This window comes from Pongo abelii, chromosome 19, assembly GCF_028885655.2.
Source record: "Pongo abelii isolate AG06213 chromosome 19, NHGRI_mPonAbe1-v2.0_pri, whole genome shotgun sequence".
In the NCBI taxonomy this organism is placed as follows: domain Eukaryota; kingdom Metazoa; phylum Chordata; class Mammalia; order Primates; family Hominidae; genus Pongo; species Pongo abelii.
The window spans coordinates 79,393,677-79,413,726 of record NC_072004.2 but is presented as its reverse complement, the minus strand read 5'-3'; the positions used below and the strand labels follow the sequence as shown (position 1 = coordinate 79,413,726).

The 20,050-nt window shown below is 57.0% G+C and overlaps 1 protein-coding gene across 2 annotated transcripts in view; it reads left to right on the top strand.

The window, feature by feature from the left end:
* The window catches only part of SCN4A (sodium voltage-gated channel alpha subunit 4), a 51,856-nt gene that overhangs the window by 27,796 nt on the left and 4,010 nt on the right, over window positions 1-20,050 (top strand). For both annotated transcript variants that reach the window (XM_024234933.3, XM_063718250.1), the window contains 13 exons: window positions 1,097-1,335; window positions 3,073-3,246; window positions 5,036-5,392; window positions 10,683-11,159; window positions 13,056-13,191; window positions 13,819-13,973; window positions 14,524-14,697; window positions 15,419-15,541; window positions 16,931-17,209; window positions 17,509-17,562; window positions 17,759-17,896; window positions 18,716-18,820; window positions 19,492-19,762. In XM_024234933.3, the coding sequence (XP_024090701.3) occupies window positions 1,097-1,335; window positions 3,073-3,246; window positions 5,036-5,392; window positions 10,683-11,159; window positions 13,056-13,191; window positions 13,819-13,973; window positions 14,524-14,697; window positions 15,419-15,541; window positions 16,931-17,209; window positions 17,509-17,562; window positions 17,759-17,896; window positions 18,716-18,820; window positions 19,492-19,762 (2,682 nt within the window). The remainder of the gene's footprint in view (window positions 1-1,096; window positions 1,336-3,072; window positions 3,247-5,035; window positions 5,393-10,682; window positions 11,160-13,055; window positions 13,192-13,818; window positions 13,974-14,523; window positions 14,698-15,418; window positions 15,542-16,930; window positions 17,210-17,508; window positions 17,563-17,758; window positions 17,897-18,715; window positions 18,821-19,491; window positions 19,763-20,050) is intronic.

Below are 20,050 nucleotides of genomic sequence, written 5' to 3'. Positions count from 1 at the left end.
GAGATCATGCCTGGGCCAAGGACACTCCGCATGTGTCCCCACCGTGCCCCATATTTCCACACAGCCAAACAGCCCACCAAGGCCAGGAGGAGGAGGAGCAGCTTCGTCCCACGGTCCTTACAAAGCACTCATGGCTTTGGGGTGGCAAGAACAGGGGATGTTTCTTGAAGGCCACTCTGGTGGGAAAGGATGGACCGGCTGGGGACACTTTGGAGGGGCCGGTATTACCGACAGTGCATCCCCGAGGGATCTGTCTGTGCAGAGTGGCACTAACCAGCAGCTCATGGGGCTGGAACCCAAGCCCCTGCAGTGGCCTCCCGCCTCTCCCTGGGAACTCGGACCCAGACAGATTAGGGCATCTCACAGGCCAGGCTCGCAGCCCTGGGCCTCTGGCAGGGGGTGGGCGTCCTGTCCAGCTCCCAGAGGGGTGGGGCTTTGTGGGGTGAGTCAAGAGGGCGGGGATTGAGGCAGGGCATTGAAAGGCGGGGCTTGGGGAAAAGTTTGCTGAGGAGGTGGGCCTGTGAGTTACTGCGCTAAGAGGCGGAGCTTCGGGAGGAGGCGGGGCTTCCTCAGGAGTGGGGAATGTGGGAGGGGTTTAGAGGGGCCGGACATGAGGATGCGCTCTGTGAGGCGGAGGAGCTTGGAGCCGGGGGTGGGGCTTTGAGGAGGCGGTGCCTTGAGGGGCGGAGCTGTGGGCGGGGTTTAGAGAGGTGTGTCCGGAGAGTGATGCAGTGAGTGGTGGTGGAGCTTGAAGTAGGGGGCGGGGCGCTGAGGACGCGGGGGTTCGAGGGGTGGGGCTGTAGGCGGGGGTTAGAGGGCGGGATCTGGAGGGTGCTCACTGAGGCGGTGGAGCTTGGAGCCTGCCGCGCTCAGAGCGCGGGGCTTTGGGGTGAAGCCATGTGGGGCGAAGGTTACAGGGGAGGTGACAGTAAGGGTGACGCAAGAGGCGGTGGAACTTGGAATAGGCCTTGCTAGAGGGTTGAGATGTGAAGTGCTAAGGGGCGGGGCTTGGAAGGTGGAACCAAAGCTCTAGGTGGAGCCGGGTGCACGTGAGGGGATAATCTTCACCAGATACCTGCTACCACCCCTCTCCCAGAACTGGAAGAGGCCCACCAGAAGTGCCCACCATGGTGGTACAAGTGCGCCCACAAAGTGCTCATATGGAACTGCTGCGCCCCGTGGCTGAAGTTCAAGAACATCATCCACCTGATCGTCATGGACCCGTTCGTGGACCTGGGCATCACCATCTGCATCGTGCTCAACACCCTCTTCATGGCCATGGAACATTACCCCATGACGGAGCACTTTGACAACGTGCTCACTGTGGGCAACCTGGTAGGGAGCGGCGGGGGAGGGGATCATTCATGGGCAGGATGGGAGGGGCTGGGGCCCAGTGGAGCTGTCTGGCTGTATGTAAATATAGGGCACGGTGGGGGACATATGCGGACAGCTGGGGTTATTTTCCCAGCATATGGGGGACATGAGTTGACGTGGGGGGGTACTTGGGGTGATCTGTGGCACACAGAACTGGGGTTTCAGGACATTTGGGGGCAGGGAGATGGGGATGAGGCGCTGGGCTTCTTAAGGTCCAGATTCTTGGGGATCTGGGATCCAGACCATGCCCTGGAAGCAGGGGTAAGGAAATGGGGGTGTGGAGATAGGGGTGAAGGGGCTGGCTGACAAGTCTGTCCACTTCCAGAAGTTGTCATGGGCCTGAAAGGAGCCAAGGGATCTGGTAGTGGAACCTATAGCCCTGGCTACCCAGGACCGGTGGGCTGCAGGGGTCACTCCCCAAGCCCTCACCTGTTTTTCCAGCGTGGCCAGGCTTCTCTCTCCAGCCCTTTCCTGCTCCACTATTGTTGACACCACTGATCCACCCGCTTATCCAGGCCCATTAGGAGCATTATCACCTCATTGCCAGCCCCAGAGGAGCCTGACAAAGGGAAAAGCCACCTTCTCCTCCAGCCCTGCCCCACCCTTCCCAATTCCCTTTGCAATTTTTCCAGGACGGCAAATGGGCGAGATGCTCCCCAACCCTGAAGGTTAGGGGAAGCCAGGGAGAGTAAGATTTGGGGTCTGGGAGAGACCCGGGGCTGGATGAGTGGCACGAGAATCAAACCCTGGGCTCCCCAGCCTCTGAGGCAGGCACGTCTGTCCTATAGAGGTGCTGAGGCAGCCATGGCCAGGCCGGGCTGGAGGGGTAAGGGCGTGCTCTGGACTCGTGGCACAGCTGCTGGGATGTGCGTGATGGACCGGGCCTGCCTGCCTGCCCACCCCCTGCCCACACTATGCTGCTGTCTTGGCACCTGCTGTGGCCAAGGACAGCCTCTGGGAGGGGCTCAGCATGTGCCTGGGCAGGCTGTGGACCCAGGGCAGCTGGTGCCCGGCAGGAGGGGGGCCGTGCCCAGGGAGCTTTCAGGGACTGTGCAATCCTCAGACCCCATGTCCAGGGTTGGCAAGGGCAGCTCTGGTCTTCGTCTCACTGATTTTGCTCCTTTTGGTCCCTGCCCTAGACCTTTGAGTCTGCCAAGATTTGCAAGATCCTGGGACTGGTCCCTGTGGAGAGGCTGTAGGCATAGAGGCAGGATGCTGAACTGAGCACCTGAGAACTAGGCTTGAGATGTGGCTCATTCCCATGTGGGTGCTGGGATGCCAGCCAGCTGAGCCGCAACTGCTCATGTGTGGAACGCATGTGAGAATCCCTCCCAACATCGCAGAGATCAGAATACCAATGAAGTCACAAAGCAAACCACAGAGCGCCCTGCAAATGTTGAATATTATGACAGGGTTGGGGCTCCAAGCAGTGAAGTGCCTTGCCCACTGTCATGAGGCCAGAAATGAATGGGAACGGGTCTCAGAGTTGTACCCACCTAGGCCCTATGGCTTCACCTTTGCCTCCATCACTCACTTACACACACACGGGCCATGCGTGCCACTCCTGCTCCTCTCAGGGCTCTGGGCCCCTTCCCCTCAGCCCCCGCAGCCTCTGCCAGGAGGTGGGAGTTGGGTGGGAGACTTCCAGGGCCCTGGGCTCCCTGAGGCTCTGTGACAGGGCCTTACCCCACCCCCTAGGTCTTCACAGGCATCTTCACAGCAGAGATGGTTCTGAAGCTGATCGCCATGGACCCCTACGAGTATTTCCAGCAGGGTTGGAATATCTTCGACAGCATCATCGTCACCCTCAGCCTGGTAGAGCTAGGCCTGGCCAACGTACAGGGACTGTCTGTGCTACGCTCCTTCCGTCTGGTACACAAAAGCCCCAGGGCCAGGGGCTGGGATGGGGGTGGGCTGAGGAGACTAAGGAGGGTGGGCACACGGATGAGAGGAGAAACCCCAGGAAGCTAGAGGGCTGAAAACGAGGCCTCCTCTGCCTCGTGCACACCTGTTACCTCTCAGAACCTTTCTTACCTGTAAAACCAGCATTACCCGCTGGGATGTACGTGATGGACCGGGCCTGCCTGCCTGCCCACCCCCCGCCCACACTACGCTGTGGAGAGCCCTGTCTTCTTTCATAGGGCTGCTGGGGGGACCAAAGTGACAGAGGCCAACACTGGGTTTGATTCCTTAATGACCTTGAGCAGCAGTGGAGCAGGAACTCCAGCCCCATACTGCAGACCTGAAAGCGGAGGCTCTGGAAGTTCATTAGGAGTAGGATTGGGACCTCTGAATTTCTGTCTTTTCACCACCCCATAAGGAGCACTATTATTCTTTTTAAAACTTTATCAGCTGGACGAGGTGGCTCACGCCTGTAATCCCAACACTTTGGGAGGCCAAAGAGGGTGGATCACCTGAGGTCAGGAGTTCAAGACCAGCCTGGCCAACATGATGAAACTCCGTCTCTACTAAAAACACAAAAATTAGCTGAGCTTGGTGGCAAGCGCCTGTAGTCCCAGCTACTTGGGAGGCTGAGGCAGGAGAATCACTTGAACCCGGGAGGCCGAGGTTGCAGTGAGCCGAGATCGCACCACTGCACTCCAGCCTGGGTGACAGATTGAGACTCTGTCTCAAAAACAACAACAACAACAAACTTTATCAAGGGATCTTTTCATGCATGCACAAAAGTATAGAGAAAGTATAATGAACCTCCATGTACCTATCACCCAGCTTCAACAATTATCAACATTCTACAATTCCTGTTGCATCTGTCCCCTAATTTTTATTGTGAAAGCAAATCCCAACATATAATTTCACTTGTAAATATTTTAGTCTGTATTTTTTTTTAGATGGGGTTTCTCTGTCACCCAGGCTGGAGTGCAGTGGTACAATCACTGCTCACTGCAGCCTTGACCTCCCCAGACTCAGGTGATTCTCCCACCTCAGCCTCCTGCACAGCTGGGACCAACACGCCTAGCTAATTTTTGTAATTTTTGTAGGTCAGGGTTTCGCCATGTTGCCCAGGCTGGTCTCCAACTCCTAGGCTCAAGTGATGCACCTTCTTTGGCCTCCCAAAGTGCTGGGATTACAGGTGTGAGCCACTGCTCCCAGCCACAGTCTGTATCTTTAACAGATAATGACATTTTTTCTTTTTTCTTTTCTTTTTTTTTTTTTTTAAATGGAGTTTTGTTCTGTAGCCCAGGCTGGAGTGCAGTGGTGCAATCTGTGCTCACTGCAAGCTCCGCCTCCCTGGTTGAAGCGATTCTCCTTCCTCAGCCTCCTGAGTAACTGGGATTACAGGCACTCGCCACCACGCCCAACTAATTTTTTGTATTTTTAGTAGAGACAGGATTTTACCCTGTCGGCCAAGTTGGTTTCCAGCTCCTGAGCTCAAGTGATCCACCCGCCTCGGCTTCCCAGAGTGCTGGGATTACGGGCGTGGGCCACCGTGCCTGGCCGGGACTTGTTTTCTTTTTAACACATGAAGGGCCTCAGGTGGTAGAATGAGTGTTCCCATTTAACAGAAGGGCAAACTGAGGACTCAGATTGTGCAGGGGGCTGGAGATTCAAGCTACTCGACACTGTTCTTTCTCCTAAGGCTGGGGCTGCCTTGGGTGGTGGTCCCTGGGCCTCATTCACCCTTGCTCTCCCTGCCCGGCAGCTGCGCGTCTTCAAGCTGGCCAAGTCGTGGCCAACGCTGAACATGCTCATCAAGATCATTGGCAATTCAGTGGGGGCACTGGGTAACCTGACGCTGGTGCTGGCCATCATCGTGTTCATCTTCGCCGTGGTGGGCATGCAGCTGTTCGGCAAGAGCTACAAGGAGTGCGTGTGCAAGATCGCCTTGGACTGCAACCTGCCGCGCTGGCACATGCACGATTTCTTCCACTCCTTCCTCATCGTCTTCCGCATCCTGTGCGGGGAGTGGATCGAGACCATGTGGGACTGCATGGAGGTGGCTGGCCAAGCCATGTGCCTCACCGTCTTCCTCATGGTCATGGTCATCGGCAACCTCGTGGTGAGTGAGACTGGCTGGGTGGCCCCTGCCCTCGCCCGGGAAGCGTACAAGATGTGCCTGATGTTTGACTGTTTTCTATCTCCCCAACACATCTTCTCCAAAATGGCAATTTTATGTGGTTTAACTCAGTAGTTCTCAAATTTTAACCTGTGTAAGAATCACTTAGGAGTTACTTAAAACATAGATCCCTGGCCCCACCCCCAGAGTGTCTGATTCAGCAGCTCTGGGCCTAGGCCTGGGGATCTGCATTTCTGACAAGCTCCGAGGTGATGCTGATCAGCGGATGCTGATGGTGGTTCTGGGACCGTGCTATGAGTAGCGCTGTTGGAACCAAGTGTTTTGAGTAAAGCAACATGATAATGAGTCAGACAGACCCACATTCCAGTCCCAGCTCCTTTGCCATCATCTGTGTGACCTTGAGCTAACTGCTGCTCTCTAGTTGAGTTGAGTTCTCTAACCCTCACATAGAAGAAAAACAACAGGGACCTCATGAGGTCACTGCAAAGATGATGCCATAGTGTGTACAAAGGCACAGTGTTGTGGGGGAACCTGGGCCTCCTGGCCTTCTCCCACCCTCTTGAACTCCTCTGCTCCAGGGCCTATGGTCCAGGCTCTGAAAAAGAGAATCAGGCTGGATGTGGTGGCTCATGCCCATAGTCCCAGCACTTTAGGAGGCCGAGGCCAGGAGTTCAAGACCAGCCTGGGCAACATAGCAAGACACCCTCATCTCTACAAAAAATGGAAAAATGAAAACAATTAGCTAGACATGGTGGCACACACCAAACCCAGCTACTTGGGAAGCTGAGGCAGGAAGATGGTTTGAGCCCTGGACTTCAAAGCTGTAGTGAGCTATGATCCTGCCACTGCACTCCAGCCTGGGGGTGGGGCAGAGCAAGACCCCATCTCTAGAAAACAAAAAAGAAACAGGTGCAGATATTGGGAAAATGCAGAGATGGCATAAACTGCATCTCTTCTGCCGCTTGCTGTGGTTCAGGGCTTGGCATGAGGGGCTGGTGCAGAGGAAGGGGCCAGGAGGTGAGAGCCATGGTGTAGGGCCATGGTCCAGCTGGCCAGCATTTCTGCGGCTGGGGCCCCTGGAGGTGACCCTGACTCCTCCCCTTCTTGGGGTGGCAGTGGAGGTCACTCCTGCCAGAGCCCTGCAGTGCTGTGCCCAGCTGCCCCCTGCAGTGGCTGGCCTTGCCCTCGGCAACAGGGACTGGGAAGACGCCTGTCCCCATGTTCCCCAAAGGTCTATGAAATCCCTGAGCTGCAGGGACAGAGCTTCTTAGATATTGCTGATCTCTGACTGGGGGCAGCACGAAGAGAGGGAAGAGGGTGTCACCTCAGCTGCAGAAGACTATGCTGCAGCTACAGAGGAGAACCCAGGCCTCCCGTCCCTGAAAGGAGCATCTTAGGGAGTGGGGAGAGAGGGAAGGTGCCCAGGCTCAACTCTGGGGCAGGATTGGGGATGGGGACAGCAGACCCTGAGTAGGAGTTTGTTGATGTAAGTCTAGGGACTTGGGGGTGACTGAGTCTTCAGGGAGTTGCTGTTTCTATGTGTGGAAACTCAAAAACGTTTTAAGCCCCCACTTTGCCACTCACTGACTGGGAAACCTTGAGCCCATTATTTAACCCTTTGGGCCTCGGTTTTCCCATCTGGAAAATGGGGATGAAAATGGGGATGACTCTTTCACTGGGTGGTTGCAAGGATTATGTGATGCATGCGCTTACAAGTGTTTACCAAAGTGCCTGGCCACGTGGCTGGGGGTGAAGCTGTTGCAGGCATGCGGCGGGGCAGTGCTGGTTTAGGTTCCCGCCACCAGGGTGATGCTCCTGTATTGGCAGTGGAGAGCCTACTGTATGTCAGTCCCTGCCAAAGGGATTTACTGGCATTGCCCCTAATTCTCTCAGCCACCCCATGAGACAGGTAATGTTATTTCCACACTCTCGAGGAGGCACTGCCCAGAACCACACAACTAGTGAGAGACAGAGCTGGTACTGGAACTGGGTCCATATAACTCCAGTAACAATAACATCAACGAAAACAGTATCGTAATAATGATAACGTCAGCATCAGCAGAAGCATGGTGACAGCTGACATTTATTTAGCATTTACCTAGCATTCTGGGTGCTTCACGTGTATTCATTTCACCTCATCCTCACACCCACCTGTGAGGGGCGCGCTGGTTCATCTGTTTTATAGATGAGGAAACAGGCTCAGGGAGGTGAATCTGTCTCGTGTGTGGGATGGGAGCCCCTGCAGTCTGGCTGCAGAGTCTGGAACCAGTGCAGGCCCTGCTTCTGTGTGCCTGTCACCCCTATCACACAGACATGCACACACGCACACACCACTGACATCCTTTCCCAGCCCAGCTCTGTGGCTCTCCCAGTTTGCTCAGATGGAGTGGAACGGCCCAGGGAGGTGGCACTGTCAGCTCCTTGGGCACTGTCCCCTCCCACCACCTCCCCAGGCTTCGGAGAAGCAGGTGTCTGCCAGAGGCCACCAGGGCACCCTGCCAGAGAGTGAGGACCCGCGTCCCCTGCACCCATGGCACTTGGTCACTTCTTGCGGGTAACTGAAGAAGAAGAGGAAGTGACTAGGTCATCAGTAACCCAAAGCACAGAACCCCCAGGGAAATTGATGTCGGCCCCCTCCCCTCCTCCCTTCCCCCATGCCTAGGGCAGCTATTTCTGTCTTGGGCAGGAGCCGTGTGCAAACCCTGCTGACCCAGAGAGCAGCTAATTCCCATCTCAGATGTGTTTCTGGCAACTGGATGCCTCCTCCCAGAGAGGGAGAAGAAAGACTAATGCGTTTTGGTGGGGGGCAAAGGCAGAAAAGCCTCTAGGGGACATGGCAGGGAGGAAGGGAGCCGTGGAAATTCCCCCAGCACATTCTCTCAAAGAGGGTTTTCAGATATTTCTTAAAGAGAGTATTTAACATGATTAACAGAATATAATCAACAGAATGTAGTGAAGACAATGACGAGAAGACCTTGGAGGAGGCTGGTGACAGCCAGGAGTGAGACCCGCTCAGGAGACGGCCAAGAGTGGCGGATCTGCAAGTGCAGGCTCCCCAACTCCCCACACCCTCTCACTCCCCCAGGCCTCCGAGGAAGAACCTGGCTATGCTTCCGGCTGACAGGAGCCAGGACCCTCACCCCAGCCAGCATTCTCCTTCCTCCCACTGCCCAGGGCCAGGCAGACTGGTAGAAGGAAGGGCAACCACATTAAAGACCTTCGGGGCTGCCATTCACCTTGTAGGCTAAGTGAATGATGCCTTCTAAAGTTATACAATGACTAGAATCCTGGTTCGAGTCCCGGCTATGCTCTGTGTCCTAGGGCATGCCACGCCACCTCTCTAGGACTCAGTTTACTCGTCTATAAAATGCTGAGCTGGCCTCAGAGTTCACCACACTCTTCCTTACACTTTGTATAACTTACTTTTTCTTTCTTTCTTTTTCTTTCTTTTTTTTTTTTTCAAGGCAGGGTCTCGCTCTGTCACCCAGGCTGGAGTGCAGTGGTGCGATCTGGGCTCACTGCAACCTCCGCCTCCCGGGTTCAAGTGATTCTCCTGCCTCAGCCTCCCAAGTAGCTGGGATTATAGGTGTGTGCCACCACACCTAGCTAATTTTTGTATTTTTAGTACACGATTTCACCATGTTGGCCAGGCTGGAGCACCTTGTATAGCTTTCTATTATTTCAAACATAATAACAGCCAACATGTGTTGAGTGCCTACTGTGTAGTCTACTTGTATTGATGGGTTTTTTTGTTTGTTTGTTTTTGTTTTTTTGTTTTGTTTTGTTTTGAGATGGAATCTCGCTCTGTCGCCCAGGCTGGAGTGCAATGGCGTGATCTCGGCTCACTGCAACCTCCACCTCCCGGGTTCAAGCAATTCTCCTGCCTCAGCCTCCCAAGTAGTTAGGACTACAGGCGCATGCCACCACGCCCAGCTAATTTTTTGTATTTTTAGTAGAGACGGGGTTTCACCATGTTAGCCAAGATGGTCTCGATCTTTTGACCTCGTGATCCGCCCGCCCCAGCCTCCCAAAGTGCTGGGATTATAGGTGTGAGCCACCGCGCCCGGGCTTGTATTGATCTTTTAATCCTCACAACAATGGGAGGAACACTTGGATAATCTCCTTTTCACAGATGAGGAAACTGAGGCACAGGGCAGTGAGGCAAATTGCCTCAGAGCACACAGCTAATAAACTGGGGTTCAGAGCCCTGCAATGTGGTTTCAAAAGCTGTGCACACCAGTCTCTGCTGCCACCCAAACCCACAGTATTGCATGTGTTTGATCTGCTCTCTGTCTCTGCTGGTCTGTGAGCTCCCTGCGGCCATTCATGCAGTGACGGGGGCTCAGGAAATGTCTATCCACTGGAAAATAAAGTGGGTGAGGGTGCTTGCGGGGGGGAAGAGCAGTAGCCTCCTAAGTCTCTTTCCGTAGGGATGTGGGACAAGAACCAGAATAGATGGAGTCGGAAACCCCAAGAGGAGAAAAGAGGGTAAATAGTAGGTCAGATGTCCCTTCCAGAGTAGCAGGGGCCAAGCTTCTGCACTCCAGGAGCGCGGGGTCTATAAAGTCCCACTTAACAGAGGTGGAGAAGAAGGCACAAAAGATAAAGGTTCCCAGTAAGTCCTGGAGGCTCGGCGAGTTGAGCCCAGTTCTTTGTTCCGCATCCTCCAGAAGTGGAGGTAAAGGACAGTCATGGGCCAGGCACCATGGTGATGCCTCTAATCCCAGCACTTTGGGAGGCCGAGGCAGGTGGATCACCTGAGGTCAGGAGTTTGAGACCAGCCTGGGCAACATGTTGAAACCCCATCTCTTCAAAAAGTACAAAGATTAGCTGGGCATGGTGGCACTTGAACTTGGGAGGCGGAGGTTGCAGTGAGCCGAAATCGTGCCACAGCACTCCAGCCTGGAGTCTGGAGGCAACAGAGGGAGACTCCTCCATCTCAAAAAAAAAAAAAAAAAAAAAGGACAGTCATGGAGAGAGTTCCTGTCCCCCAGCAGACCTCCCTAAACCCTGCCTCTGCCCTGGGTAGCAGAGTCCTCTCAGAAGCCCAAGCCTTCTGAGTTTCCCCATCTGCAGTTTCCCCATCTGCAGAAGGGATGATAATAACCATCACCTCCATGAGCAGTTGTGAACACCTCTTAGGTGGCGTTCTTTTAAATGCCCAACATGTGGTAGTTTGGATCTGTAGACTGAGGACCCCTGTGCTGGCTGAAGGTGGCACCCTCTGGGTCCCGGGGACTGATGTGAGACTCCCCCTGACCCCATGCCCCAGGTCCTGAACCTGTTCCTGGCTCTGCTGCTGAGCTCCTTCAGCGCCGACAGTCTGGCAGCCTCAGATGAGGATGGTGAGGTGAACAACCTGCAGATTGCCATCGGGCGCATCAAGTTGGGCATCGGCTTTGCCAAGGCCTTCCTCCTGGGGCTGCTGCATGGCAAGATCCTAAGCCCCAAGGACATCATGCTCAGCCTCGGGGAGGCTGATGGGGCCGGGGAGGCTGGAGAAGCAGAGGAGACTGCCCCCGAGGATGAGAAGAAGGAGCCGCCCGAGGAGGACCTGAAGAAGGACAATCACATCCTGAACCACATGGGCCTGGCTGACGGCCCCCCATCCAGCCTTGAGCTGGACCACCTTAACTTCATCAACAACCCCTACCTGACCATACAGGTGCCCATCGCCTCCGAGGAGTCCGACCTGGAGATGCCCACCGAGGAGGAAACCGACACTTTCTCGGAGCCTGAGGATAGCAAGGTGAGCCGGGGCGGAGGCTCAGACAGACCCGGCTTCAAATTCTCCTGTGACCTGGAGCAAGCCCTAAATCCTCTCTGAGCCTCAGTTTCTCCAGCTGTAAAATGGGGGTGGTGCCCTATGGCATTGTTGCGAGCATTATGTGAGACGCTGTATGTAAAGCATGCAGTCTGCGCCCTGTGAGTGGCGGCTGTCACTATCATTATTGATGTGGTTATTATGATCAACCCTGTCTGTCCGGAAACCCTGATTCCCTCGGACCAGAACACCTGGGCCCCTCTCACCAGCAGGTGGTGCCCTTGGACATGCTGCTTTTACCTGGGCACCGCAGCTCCAGGACCAGGACCTGAGAGGCCTCTCTTACATATTCTCCGCTGGGCTTGAGGCCCCTTGCCCAGTCCTCACACTTATCCTCTATCTCTGTTTAGACCCCACCTGGGTCTGCTCTCAACCTCCCAGTGTGGGCCAAAGTGCCAGATCCAGGCAGGGGACTCAGGAAAGGAGCCAAGGGCCAACGGGAGTTGGGGACAAGGAGGGCAGAAGCCTCGGGCAGGAGCCCTGACCCTTCGGCCATGCAGGGGGTGTGCTGCTGGGCTCAGATGCCCCTCCCCACCCCTCCACTGCGAGGGCGAGGAAGGGACAGGAATGCAGTGGTGGTCACCCCCAGCAGCTGAGGCTGAGGCTGGGACCCTGCCTGGGTCTTGAGCCCCCTTCCCCACCGTCCAGCTCTGGCAGGGAAAGGACTCGTACAGGAGCTAGGACGGGAGCCCCTGCCCACCCCTGCACCATCGGCCTGAGCCTAATGAACTTTGCCCTGAAAGCTTTTGACTCCTTATTCCTCCCAAATATGTGGCACGCTGGCTTACCAGGGACCAAGTGCCTGTGAGCTATAAATACCCAGGCAACTGTGGCGCAGACCTCAGTATGAGGCACTCAGGTGGCGGGGGAGCTGGAGAGCACCAAAGTCCCAGGTTCCCCGGGGCCGGGGCCGAGGCCTGGGGACTTGTTCAAGGAGGGCGAGCACAACTCCAAGGGGGATTTAGGGAGTTGGGTGCACAATCGGGGCAAGCAACTCAGTGGATGCCCTGGCTGACCTAACACTCTGTGCCTCAGTTTCCCTTTTAGTCTACTGAAAACAAGGACCCCCCCCCACCATGGTGGTTTTCTGGTTACCACTCTGGATACAGAGCTGCCCCGCAAGTTGCCCTCTTCTTCTCTTCAGAGGCCTCACCCTCAGCCTTGAAGGGGTCCCCTGCGGGGTGGAGGCTAGGGCCGGGAAGCTGGCCTGGCCCAGCAGGAGGAGGTGGGAGGAGGCCTGGCCCGGCCGGAGCACCCGCCTTCCCCACTCCCGCTCCCAACACTGATCAGGTTCCCTTGGCACGGGATGGAGGCTTTGGCTAGGGAACATTTTCCACCCTTTCTGGATTCCTCAGCCAAACAGACCCTGGGGGTGGGAAGGCTCAGACGCTAGGGGCACCACACACCCATGCTCTGAGGGCTGTGACAGCCTGGCTCCATCCTGACCCCTTTTCATACCCCTGCCCCCTCAGAGCTACCTTTAGGCCCCCCATGCCTCCCAGACCCCCCACTCGGGCCGGGGTCCCTGCCTCCTCCCTTATCTGAGGCCTTCGCATGTGTCCTCATGCCCTCACCGTCCCTTCCCAGGCATCAGCCCCGCCCCACTCCTTATGTAAGTGTCATGCGGGCATGACCAGGGCCACCTACGTCCCCGTGGTTCCTCGACCATCCAGGGCTGGATGAATGAATGAATGAATGAATGATTTTGCTCCTCCCTCTCTTCTTCCCTTCCCTTCTGGTCTCCCATCCTGCCCCATCTGGTGGGAGGATGAGGGGGTCTTTCAGGGACCCAGATGTCATGTGACCCTGTGGCCTCTACAGAAACCGCCGCAGCCTCTCTATGATGGGAACTCGTCCGTCTGCAGCACAGCTGACTACAAGCCCCCTGAGGAGGACCCTGAGGAGCAGGCAGAGGAGAACCCCGAGGGGGAGCAGCCTGAGGAGTGCTTCACCGAGGGTGAGGGCACCCCTCACCTCGTCTGGGTGTCTCCCCCAGGCCTGCAGCCCCTGCAAGGGGCAGGCTACACCAGGACAAAAAGCACACGAACCTGGGGCTGCCTGGCCATCCCCGTGCCTCACGTGTCTAGGGGTGGTGGCAGTGCATGCCCAGAACTGTGGCACAAAATCCATGCAGAGCCCTTGGTGCAGACCTAGCTTGGAGCAAACGTGCAGAAGTGTGGGTGTCAGCTCCTGAGATCCTCCTCTCCATCTTCAGGGAGCAAAGCCTTCAGGACATGGCACTGGAGAAATGTCATTGTCCATAGAGCTTGCTGGACTGTGCAGGATGGAGACCGCCTGGGCGAGGTGGGGGGTGGGGCAGCACTGGAGCTGGGGGCCAGGAGGCCTTTCTTCTGCATGCCGCTCCCCAGCAGCCATTGTCGCATGTTGGATCCGGCTGGGGAGGGAGGCCCTGAGTCCCCCATGTGAGCCAGATGGAGCTGGGTGAGGGAGGAGGTGGGGGCCCTGAGTCTGGGAGCTGGAGAGGGGCATCCTGGGACGCCGTGGGAGGGCGCTGACTGTGCACCCCAAGGCAACCCCAGGCCCATGATGTGGTGCCTGTCCCTGCCTCCCCCGACCCCATCAGCCTGCGTGCAGCGCTGGCCCTGCCTCTACGTGGACATCTCCCAGGGCCGCGGGAAGAAGTGGTGGACTCTGCGCAGGGCCTGCTTCAAGATCGTCGAGCACAATTGGTTCGAGACCTTCATTGTTTTCATGATCCTGCTCAGCAGTGGGGCTCTGGTAGGCACCGCCTGGGAGCACGGGGCAGGGGCAGGGGCCAGGCCCGCAGCAGGTCCTCCTGGGGCTCCCCATCTCCACACACAGGAAGGGCCATGCTCTGGTCATTCCCAAACCCTGAGAATCTTAAAGGAACTCGCTGTGCCTCCAGGATAGGTTATAGGATGTGCTGACTTTCTTAACATGGCAGAGGTGCCTCTCTTATTACGTGGGCGCTGACTTTTGTGCACTCTCTGCTGATGAGGAGGCAGGAGAACCCTGGGAACTGGGGGCGCAGGACTGAAGATGTGTCACTGTTGACCTGTCCAGCAGATGATGGCAATTTGCTGTTGTTGGGCTTGGGGAAGGGCGGGGCTGAGGGATTCTCCCCACTGGGAAATACGCTCATCCCCATGATGGGTGGTGGGAGTCCAGAAGATGCGGACAGCCTGTCCCTTGGGCTGGGCCCCCTCGGCAGACCCCCGGGAACCAGCAACATAGAGCAGGGCAGGGGACCTGGCTGCCGCCCCAGCCTGCTGGACCCCAGCCACCCTGGTGGTGCTGGTGCCCCCAGGCCTTCGAGGACATCTACATTGAGCAGCGTCGAGTCATCCGCACCATCCTCGAATATGCTGACAAGGTCTTCACCTACATCTTCATCATGGAGATGCTGCTCAAATGGGTGGCCTACGGCTTTAAGGTGTACTTCACCAATGCCTGGTGCTGGCTTGACTTCCTCATCGTGGACGTGAGTCCCCACACGCTGGCCCCGTAGCTACATCCAGAGGCTGTCAATGTGTCAGGGACCTCAGGAAGCCCAGGCCCTGAAGGGCAGGACCTGCCCAAGGCCACCCCCAGAGTCAGATCCTCGATCAGCGCTGCCCTTCTCAGACACAGCTGCCCAGGGAAGGGTTAGGGACTGGGAGGCCTTCCCTTCTCCTCAGGGAAAGGAGGCTTTGGGGGAGGACAGCAGGCAGGGGGGCTACTTACCATCCCTGCCAATAGGAGTGGAGGAGTTTCTTACTTCATACATTTTATTTATTTATTTTTAAGATGAGGTCTTGCTACGTTGCCCAGGCTAGTCTTGAACTCCCGGGCTCAAGCAATCCTCCCACCTCGGCCTCCCAAAGTGCTGGGATTACAGGCGTGAGCCACCACGCCCGGCCAGGAATGGAGGATTTTCTTAGCCTCTTAGATGGGCTCACAGGCCTCCTGAAGGAGTCGGGTACCATCCCTCCTATTCACAGTCATCCCCAGTTAGTTGATGACATCACTGAGGTGGTGCCAGGCTCCTACAGGTACTGGGACAGGTCCCAGGGCTGCTCTTCCCACCGGACAGGACCACCCACTAGGGCGCGGATCTGAGGGAGACAGCCAGGAGCTGTGAGTCCAGGAAGACCCCCGTGGCCTGGGCTTGAGGGGAGGCTGGGGGCCTTGCACGCACTGACCCCCTCACCACTCCCCTGCAGGTCTCCATCATCAGCTTGGTGGCCAACTGGCTGGGCTACTCGGAGCTGGGACCCATCAAATCCCTGCGGACACTGCGGGCCCTGCGTCCCCTGAGGGCACTGTCCCGATTCGAGGGCATGAGGGTGGGTGCTGAAGGGGCCTCTGGGGTGGGCTGGGGATGGGGGACCCGCCACCTTCACTGCAGGGGGGAGGTTGCATGTCTATACTCCAACCACCACCAGAGGGAAGCAGAGAGCTTGGACCCACGGCCCTGCCTGAGGCCAGGTCTGGCCCCCACCTCCCCTAGCTGTCCTCCCCACAGGCCATCTCCTGCCTGCCCCACTCCCGCTCTCAGCCCCCGATCCAGCCCGCCCTTAGCTTACCTCTGCCACTACTTGAGGGGAGCAGAGACTGCAGAAGCACCCAGGAGGGCCCCACGGCCAGGGAAGAGGAGGAAGGAAGGCAGGTTTATGTGGTGTTTATGGGTGGTTTATGAGTGGGTTTATGGGTGGCCCTCCCCAGCCTCAGACTGAGCCACCCAAGGCTTAGAAACAAGGTGCCTGCACCCTGGCTCTGAGCCTCCCCCTCACCCCCTGATGAGCTTGGAGTCACGGTTGGGGCCATGCCCTTGAGCTTGGGGTCAGTTTGGGGAAGATCCACTCAGGCCCTGGAGAGCGGAAGCGACAGGTAAACACAGGGTTGGGGGGGCAAGAAAAATGGGACTTCCCCAGGAAGAGAGGTCTGCCGGGAGCAAGACCTGCTCCAGCGGGACAAATTTCTGCAAATCTGGAGGCCATGGCGAGCCCACCCAAGCGGCCCCTTCCTGTCCCTGCAAGAGGCCAGCCGAATGTTGGGCCCTCTGACCCCCCAGAGCCAGGGAGCCCTCCCATTGAGGGGAGACAAGCTTCCTGTGGCCATGCAGCTGGTCGGTGCCCCAACCAGGAACAGAGCTCCCCTGGGCACACCAGGCTTGTGCCACACGCTCTAGAGGTCATGAAATGGCTCCTCCTTAAAAAGAGAGGGGTGTCAGATCCAGCCCAGTCTGCAGTGGTCAGGTGGGCTGTGTGACTAGGGCTGGTGGGGATGGGGCTTCTGTCCCAGAGTTCCTGCTGCTTCAAAGACCCTGGTGCCCTCTTTTCTGTGCCTGTGTCTGGGGCTCTGGGGCTGAAAACCCATGAGCAGGGGCTGGGTCACGTGAGCTGAGTTTCCTATGGGGGCTGAGCAAAGAGTGTTTGTCTCCTGCCTGGTGACCCGTGACCAGGCTTCTTCCAGAGAAACCCAGCACCCCTACTGTAGGCTGATGGCTCCAGCCAAGCAGAGAGCCCTCTTGACCACCAGGCCTGCAGCTCCCTCCCCCTCCCCCTTACCACCCCCAACCTGCACACACACAGCCCAGCAGGTCAGCCCTCCTCTAGGAAGCCCTCCCTAATTGACAATGCCCAGCTCTGCCTGGTCCCCTGGGTGGCATGGAGATGGGGAGCGCTCTCTCAGAGGCTGGGAGAGGCACTGGCAATGGACCCCCTGGCCCCCAGGTGGTGGTGAACGCCCTCCTGGGCGCCATCCCCTCCATCATGAACGTGCTGCTCGTCTGCCTCATCTTCTGGCTAATCTTCAGCATCATGGGTGTCAACCTGTTTGCCGGCAAGTTCTACTACTGCATCAACACCACCACCTCTGAGAGGTTCGACATCTCCGAGGTCAACAACAAGTCTGAGTGCGAGAGCCTCATGCACACGGGCCAGGTCCGCTGGCTCAATGTCAAGGTCAACTACGACAACGTGGGTCTGGGCTACCTCTCCCTCCTGCAGGTGGTGAGTGTGACCCACAACCCCTGCCGGGAACCTGGGTGGAGGTGCCCCCCACCCCGGTCCCTCTCGTTGTACCCAACCCCAATGTCACTCCAGTTAGGGGACCGCCCACCCTGCTTCCAATGCTGTGGGATCCCCAGGCAGTGTCTAGACCTCTCTGGTCTTTACTTGATGCTTGCTCAGTGGGGCTCTGGCAGGCGGCCTCTGGCAGGGGAGGACCAGGTTGGGCGGGGGAGGGAAACTCATGGATGATGAAAGCAGGGAGCGGCCCCCCGGCTCACTCCCCAACCACACTCTCTCAGGCCACCTTCAAGGGTTGGATGGACATCATGTATGCAGCCGTGGACTCCCGGGAGGTGAGTCGGGGTCGCTGAGATGTGGCTGGTGAGTGAGCCAGGGAAAAGGACTCAAGACAGGAGGGAGACACGGCAGCACATTCTGTCCCCGAGACTCGGCAGCCCTGGGGGTGGATGGGTCCTGCCCTCAGGGCTGTGAGGGGCAGGGAGAAGCCAGCGTGCAAACCCATGCCATCCCACCCTGTGGCTCCTGCAGAAGGAGGAGCAGCCGCAGTACGAGGTGAACCTCTACATGTACCTCTACTTTGTCATCTTCATCATCTTTGGCTCCTTCTTCACCCTCAACCTCTTCATTGGCGTCATCATTGACAACTTCAACCAGCAGAAGAAGAAGATGAGTATCAGCTCAGCCCCCCGGGGCCCTCCCCGTGCCGGGCCTCCCTCCTGCCTCCCTTGTCCACTCTCCATTGTGCAAACCCACAAATGCTGCCTGAGCACCTACCAGGTTGTTGGTTCAGGCAGCTAGCTTGGGTCCCAGTCCCACCAGGCCACCTTGAACAAGTGGCTTGGCCTCCGTGAACCTCGGTGTCCTTATCTATGAAATGAGACTGCTGGGCCAGGTGCAGTGGCTCATGCTTGTAATCCCAGCACTTTGGGAGGCCAAGGCAGGTGGATCACAAGGTCGAGTTCGAGACCAGCCTGGCTAACGTGGTAAAACCCCGTCTATACTAAAAATACCAAAAAAAATTTTAAAAAATTAGCCGGGCGTGGTGGCAGGCACCTGTAATCCCAGCTACTCAGGAGGCTGAGGCAGGAGAATTGCTTAAACCCAGGAGATGGAGGTTGCAGTGGGCCGAGATCATGCCACTGCACTATAGCCTGGGCAATAGAGCTAGGCTCCATCTCAAAAAAAAAAAAAAAAAAAAAAAACGAGGCTGCTACAACCTGCCTTGTGGGTTACTCTAGGGCTCAGCGAGATGTTGATGAAAAGTAGCCAGAAACAGGCTGCAAGACAGCATTGATCCCCACTCCCCTTCCCTCCCTTCTCCTCGGTCCCCCATTCTCCCCTTGTCCCTCCATCTCTGACCCTCTCCCTTCCTCGAGGCCGATCTACAGGGGCAGGGGCTGCCTTAAAGGTGGTGCCTGAGGTGGGGGGTCCTGGAGGCAGGAAAGGGAACTGCACCTCAACCTGACAAGCCCTATCCCACTATACTTAGGAGGGAAAGACATCTTTATGACGGAGGAACAGAAGAAATACTATAACGCCATGAAGAAGCTTGGCTCCAAGAAGCCTCAGAAGCCAATTCCCCGGCCCCAGGTACAGCCCTCTGGGGCCCCTGTCCTGTGTGTGGTGCCAGGCTCCTGCCTAGGGGACTGATGGGGGTAAAAGACTTCCTGCCCTCCACCCACCAGGCTGTGTCCCTGGGTGAGGTTAGGCCCACCCCAGGGGCAGGGGACTTGGTCTACCTGCAGGGAGGGACGCCTCTTTGTAGTGCCACAGAGACACCATATGCACAGAGGCTGTCCATGAAACTTCAGTGACTGCTTTACCCTCACCTGGCCCTGCGAAGCCCCTCAGTGCTCATCTACCTCCCACCTGGGACCCCAGTGGCCCCTGGGGCAAGGGCTCCCACAAGTGGAAAGAAGAGGATGTCCAGACACCCTCCCCAGGAACAATGACTTTGAAAGAAAGGGGAGGAGCATCTGGGGGACCTTGAAGGAGGTCCCCGGGGGAGGAGAGAGAACCATGAACCCCATAAAATGACCTGGTCCCAGACCTGTCGTGATCTGATGGGTCACCCCTCCTCCCCTGGCTGACTCCACCACAACCCCCAACACCTCCTTTCTCTCTCTCTCTCTCTCTTTCTCTCTCTCTGTCTCTGTCATCTCTGTCATGCTGTGGTGCCATCCTGTGTCTCCTGCCTGTCCATGTCCTGTCTGGGCCTGGCCACCCCAACTCCCCCACATCCACTCCCACCCATGCTGCAGAACAAGATCCAGGGCATGGTGTATGACCTCGTGACAAAGCAGGCCTTCGACATCACCATCATGATCCTCATCTGCCTCAACATGGTCACCATGATGGTGGAGACAGACGACCAGAGCCAGCTCAAGGTGGACATCCTGTACAACATCAACATGATCTTTATCATCATCTTCACTGGGGAGTGCGTGCTCAAGATGCTCGCCCTGCGCCAGTACTACTTCACCGTCGGCTGGAACATCTTCGACTTCGTGGTCGTCATCCTGTCCATTGTGGGTGAGCGGGGCAGGCTGGGCCAGCAGGGCAACACTGAGCTGAGGTACTCGGGAAGATCCATCCTCTCATGCACACACCTGCCCCTGCACCCTCACACGCTCACGAAGACACACGCCCACGCAGACACACACCTGTTCATGCCTGCCATTCACTCTCAATGCACAAAGGCACACGTGTGTGCACACAGGCAGATCGTCACCCACGCACACGTGGATGCACCTCAGGACACACAACCTCAGGACACACAACTCAGGTGCCCACATACTGAGTGAAAAGTGTAAAAGATGG